General features: G+C 44.3%; 1 protein-coding gene across 1 annotated transcript; it reads right to left on the reverse strand.

The window, feature by feature from the left end:
- Nucleotides 1–203: 203 nt before the first annotated feature.
- nefla (neurofilament light chain a) lies at nt 204–4,019 on the reverse strand. The gene is made up of 4 exons (XM_084746305.1): nt 2,874–4,019; nt 2,614–2,738; nt 1,130–1,584; nt 204–1,038 (listed from the first exon to the last, which is right to left on the reverse strand). Exons 1-4 carry the CDS (start codon nt 3,915–3,917, stop codon nt 647–649), a joined length of 2,016 nt encoding a protein of 671 aa, XP_084602431.1. The 5' UTR covers nt 3,918–4,019; the 3' UTR covers nt 204–646.
- Between the last annotated feature and the right edge of the window lie 2,309 nt (nt 4,020–6,328).

Consider the following 6,328-nt stretch of genomic DNA (forward strand, 5'->3'; position numbering starts at 1 on the left):
TTACACCTGTCTTTACTCTACTACTGTCAGTGAACAAGTCTATATTAGGACTCACAAACGATTTGGCCAAATTAACCTTTCTTTTTTATTTATTTTGACATTACAGGGTCAGAATATTCCATCAAAATAGTTGGGGATGGGTGGTTTGTGCTATAATGATCAAGGAAGCATGGTTCAAACAGGACTGCCAGTGTTTCTAATCGTCTGGTTGACTGGGAAACACGTGGAATCGATGAATGACACATGCCCACATTTCTCAACAACCACTAGTGAGATGATTACAGTGTTTACAGGGGCTTTATGCTGTAAATCTGCGCCCCTCATCTACTTGTCAGGTGTTAAAAGGCACATCAAGACTTGTTTATGCTTTACAGAGCTCAAAATCAATGACACATATGGCTTTAAGAGGCGTTTATTTACCACCAAAAACTCAGACACTCACGTTTACATCCGGCAATTACGCATATTACATTCATCAGGAAGTGTGCAACCAGACCATAATGGACTACTTTGGATATTGGCAAGCAGTTAGCCTTGATTTGTTGCTGTAAATGGCTATTGGACTGTTTTATTGAGCACCATGTTAACAAGCAGATTTGAGAGGATAGCGTAGATGCCTCTATTGAAGTTTGCTGGGGCTACTGGCTTACTTTTTATCCTTTGTGCTCTTGTCTTCGGCAGCTTCAGGTTTAGCTGCTTTTTCCTCCTCTTTTTCCTTTTTGGCTTCAGCTTTGTCGTCTGTTTTCGGAGCAGGTTTGTCATCCTTGTCGTCAGCCTTGTCGGCGGCCTTGTCGTCTTTGTCAGCTTTCTCTGCGTCAGCTTTCTCTTCTTTCTCTTCGCTTTTCTTTTCTTCTTCCTTCTCCTCTTTTTCTTCTTCTTTTGTTTCCTCACCTTTGTCATCAGCTCCCTCTGTTTTTACTTCCTCTTGTGCTTCTTCTTTAACTTCTGCCTCTTCTTCTTCCCCTTTGTCTTCTTTCTCCTCCTCTGCCTCTTCAGCAGCCTCTGTCACCTCTTCCTTTTGCTCCTCCTCATCAGCACCTGTATCAAGAAGTTACAATTTTATTATTATTTCACATTATGACCTTAATAATTGATGTTTAATTGAGCAATCACAAAAAATTCCACTAACCCTCTTCTCCCTCCTTGGTCTCTTCATCTCCTTCCTTAGCCTCCTCTTCATCTTCTTTCTCTTTATCTCCCTCTTCCTCTCCTCCCTCTTCCTCTTCCTTCTCCTCTTCCTCCTCCTTTGCTTCTTCTGTCTCCTCTCCTCCCTCTTCTCCCTTCTCCTCCTCCTCCCCCTCTTCCTCCTTCACCTCTTCCTCCTCCTTCTTCTCCTCCTCCTCCTCTTCCTCCCCAGGCAGGCTGGCCTCTGCTTGCTGGGCTTGGGTGGCTGAGATGATGCCCTCGGTGGTGCTGACGCTGGAGCTGAGCAGGCGGGACGTCATCAGGTAGGAGGTGCCGGAGCTCAGGCTGGAGAGGACGGGCCGGACGAAGGAGGGCGCTGACAAACTGTGGCTGTACAGAGAGGACACACCCCCTGCCACTCCCACACTGAAGCGAGACTCCTCCCCTTCCAGAAGCTTCCTGGACAGGTTGGTGAAAAGGCATTTTTTTGTCTGTTAGTGGCTATTTATTAACACTCATCACTATGTTGTCTGATATAAAGTGAAAAAAGCGAAGTTAATATATTTCAATAAATCTCTGATTAGGGCTTTATCTCAGAATATGTTTACCAAAATAAAACTAACTTTTCTATACTGTCCTACACTGTAAAAATAAGTGACTTTTGGTAACTTGAACTTAAAAAGTTGACTGAATTTGAAAAGACAAGTTGAGATAATTTTGTAATATTCAAAACAATTTCTAAACTGTAAAAAAAGTTGAACTAAAAGTAGAAAAATCATAACTTAAAGGCAGTTGTTTACTTTTCTTCTGCAAAAAAAACTTGAGAAGTTGAGTTTAATAAACAAACAAAAAAGATGGTATTTTAAAAATTGTTGAGCAAGTGAATAATGGTTAATAAATTAACATTTTCAGTTGTAACCACTTAATTTTCAAGCAGCCAAATGATGACAAATCAGGTTCACAGCTCACTATGAACAGTTTTTGAAATACAGAAATTTTGGGGTTTATAAGACAAAAGTAAATTACCTCTATCTTACAAGTGATTATAGGTCAGCAAAAAGTTAAGAAACTTCATTTAATGAGTTGACTGAACTCTATGAAGTACATTATTCATTCAACTCATCATTTCAAGTTAAAAGACTTCAGGTAGAACTACAAATGGAAATAAATATTAGAAAATGTACGTTCATTTAACTTGAATCAATAAAACTTGTACATTTACGTCAAGTTAAAGGGAAAAGATTAATTGATTTGGCTAAATTCCTGTATCATTTTTTACAGAGCCATTTTTTAATGCACTCTGAGTTGCATACAGGTTTGACCTCAAATGACCTTGTGAATAACCTCTAAATCTGTCTAAAATGTGTGTCTCCCCATGATAAGACATTTATGTACCACTCTAACAAGCTAAAATAATCACTGATAAGGAATTTGATCTCTTTGATGTTTTTGTGTCTTTTTCTCAGCCTCATTGTTATCACTTTTCACCTGTATGCAGCAATCTCGATGTCCAGAGCCATCTTGACATTCAGAAGGTCCTGGTATTCCTTCAGGTAGCGTGCCATTTCCTGTTTGGTGCCCCTCAGCTCATTCTCCAGCTCTCCGATGGTGTCCTAAAATGAAGTCAAGTCAAGGACATAAAACATGAAATGAAAACCATAAGTGATAGTTTATAAAGAGCAATATCCCCAAAATCAACAGCTCTGAATAATTGATAATGATAGACGACACCTGCAGCCATTACTGACCTGCATGGCAGCGATCTCGGCACTCTGCTTCTCCTCCATCTCGTGCAGCTGTTTCTCCAGGGATTCATTGAGGCCTCTGCAGGCATCGATCTCCAGCAGGCGGGTCTGGAGCTGGCGTCGGTACTCTCCTGCTTCGTCCTTGGAGCTTCTCACGGCGTCGCTGTGCTGGGCCACGGTCTCGGTCATGGAGCCCACCTTCCCTCTGAACCACTCCTCCGCTGCCTGCATGTTTCTTGCTGCCAGACGTTCATACTGGGATCTGATGTCCCTGAGGGCCCCGGAGAGGTCAGGAGTCGCGGCCTCGGACTCCACTGCCACCTGGACACCAAGCTGGACCTGGGCCTGGAGCTCAGCCACCTCACCCTCGTGAATCCTCTTGAGGAAGGCCAGCTCCTCCAGCAGAGTTTCGATGCTCTTCTCCAGCTCGGCCTTGGCTAAAGCAACCTGGTCAGCCTCGTGGCGGGCCTCCATCAGCCTGCCCTCGGCCTCTTCACGAGCCAGCACCTCCTCATCATATCGACTCTGCAGGGCGCTCAGGGTTTGCTCCAGACGCTCCTTCTGTCCCAGGACAGCCTGCTGCTCAGCCCTGGCCTCGTCCACAGCCGCTCTCAGGGCCCGGGCCTCCTGCTCGTACAGCGCTCTCAGGCGGGATGGCTCGGTGTGCCTCTGCCTCAGCAGCAGCAGTTCTGCCTCCAGAGCTCGGTTCTGCTGCTCCAGCTCACGCACTCGCTCGATGAAGCCAGCAAAGCGGTCGTTGAGCTCCTGCAGCTGGCTGCGCTCCTGGGTGCGCACTGTACGGAACTCGGAGCTGATCTGGGCCGCCTGGCTCAGCTCCAGCTCCAGGGAAGAAGAGGCATGTGAGGAGGAGGAGAGCAGCACCCGGCCGGGAGAGGAGTACTGCAGACGGGAAGAGGACAGCGGGGCAGCATGGGAGGAGTAGACAGAGTGGGTCCTCCCTCGGGTCACCACACGAGGGGGAGCCTCGGCATACCAGCGTCTGTATGACGTGGTGGAGTAGTAGGGGTCATATCCGATGCTACTCATGGTGGAGTGGTGAGGAGGACAGGCTGCTCTCCCTCTCCTCTTTGTGTATGTGTGTGTGTGAGGAGGTGTGTGAAGGGCTCAGGTTTAAGCCGAGACTGCTCGCTGCTGCAGCAGCCTGAGCTTTTATAGCAGGATGCTGAGCTCTGACGCAGGCGCTTTCCCCAAACTCTGACAATGCAGGCTCGATAGGCTTACACTGCAACGGCAAGAAGTGAGACAGAGAGGGAGCAGGGGAGAGTGTGGGAGGGAGATGAGTGAGGGTTAAAGACAGAGAAGAGAAAAGACCGGAGAGAAGAGGTCGGAAAATTACATCTCAACACAGATCCATTACTTCTGTTTATCTTGTCCTGACTTTGGCAGATCAACATAGCTTCAGAGTGCAACAAAAACACAAATGCAAATAAAACAAGAAACATTCATTTTTAACAAAGAACCAAAACCTGGACTTTGACCACAACAACACTGCCAAAAACTGTTTCTTTAGGAGTTCCATATATTACAGTATATATAGCAAAAACATGGCTAAAACATACTTGCTGTGCTAGCATCACTGCAGGACAGAGGCAGAGGGAAGGTGGGGGTGGGGGTTGTCCTGATTTAACAATCGTGACACAGCATCTGTCCTCCTGGTGAAGAGCAGAACTACACGCACGACCTCAAAAGACCTGCAGTGAGAAAATCCCACCCACCCAAACAGAACGTAAGAGGTCACAATAAAGAGCAGGAAAATGTATGTAACTAAAAATTGAATAAAAAGAAAATATGAAGATGAATACATTTTCTAAATTCTTGGTCCATCAATAAACTTTGTAGTGTTTGTTATGAGACAGGTTCATTAGTAGTATACATATGCATAGATACCTTGTATGTTTTTTTTCTTTTTCATAATTATATTTACTATATGGTAAGCCTTCTTCTTCTCTTGTTCTGCAAAAAGGAACTTATGGAAAACTAACAGCATATATCATCTGAAGTCAGCAACATTGCATTCTGTGTACCACTGTCATTTATTAATTTAATAGAGTAGACTTAAATGAACATAATCCCTCTCAGTCATCACTTACAACCCTCTAGAAGTGTGTGGTCGTGGCTGTATCTGCAGAGAATCTGCCCTCTGCCTAAATCTCCTCATTTTCTCATTATTTTGCTGCATTTGGGGTGCTTTACCAACCCAAAATGCTGTTTTTTTCTGTCCTGTCAGCTATACTTCTGGTGCATTTACAAACGACTTGGATAAATCCTGTTTCCACCTCCGATCAGGTGAAAAAACAGATGAGAAAAAATCTTTTGCAGTGGTAACCCGAACAAAAAGGGAGCATGTTACATGTTCACAAGAAATTACAAGTAGTACAGAATCAAAGAATAAGGTCTGTGCATCTACAAAACATTTCCAGTATTTCAGAAATAATTTGGGATAGGTTGCACTTATGATCTGATGCAAGAGGTCTGTGGTTCAGATCCTGGATGAGCCCCCATGTCTGAAAAGTGTGTATTACATTGGAGTAAGAAAGGGCCACTCATCAAAACATTAACATTTCATATTACACTTTTATTTAATAAAGAGATACTGATGAAATTGTAAAAGGTTTTTGTCAGTGAAAGAAAGCCTTTTGTCGGGTTGTTCTTTCAAATCTATAAAAGACAAACAGTCTGTCTCATTTGCAGCACAGATACCCTGACAGGTCAATTACACCAGCTGCTGACATGCATTTTCTTCTCTTGTGTGACTGAGAGTGTGTGTGTGTGTGTGTGTGCAGGTATGCAGTGACTCAGTGAAAGTGTGTGTTGGGAAATTCATCTTGCTTTCCAGCTCCATGCATAAATGCAGCGTATTGCAGTGTTTTGCAGCAATATCTGCTTAAGTGTGTTTTTGTGTGTGTGTGTATGTGTGTGTGGGCATGATCCATAGTGTGAACATTCCAGTTATGTGCCTATGCAGCAAAGGCCCCCAGTACTTACAGACAGCATTGTGCCCAAACAGTAGCGAGGCAGACAGCAGGAGGTGGGGGGGGGGGGACTTCAGTAGGAGCTGCATGGACTCTGCTGCAGGCTGAGTCATCGTAACAGTTGTGATCACACAAACTCCCCTGTGGACACTCTTTCCCACCCGAACAGCAGTCTGACAATCTGCACCAGGGACAGTTTTTGACAGACAAGATGCTTACAGGAGCTGGGGAAAGGAAAGAGAGGGTAAATCATTAACTTATCTTCCCAAACTAATTGACTCACTTCTAGAGCTAATGTGTATGTTGTTGCTTGTTAATTAATTAATAGTTAGGTAGCAGTTAGTCTTAATCTAAAATCTAACCGATTCACTGGCATTGTGCTCAAGTTAAATAGCTTGCATTATAAGTAGTATTTACCAACTCTTTAAAGAAACGTGAGTCCCAGTTTTGGCCACTAGAGGGCAG

The sequence above is a fragment of the Lutjanus erythropterus genome, chromosome 20 (assembly GCF_056507025.1).
Source record: "Lutjanus erythropterus isolate fLutEry1 chromosome 20, fLutEry1.hap2, whole genome shotgun sequence".
Classification (NCBI taxonomy): domain Eukaryota; kingdom Metazoa; phylum Chordata; class Actinopteri; order Lutjaniformes; family Lutjanidae; genus Lutjanus; species Lutjanus erythropterus.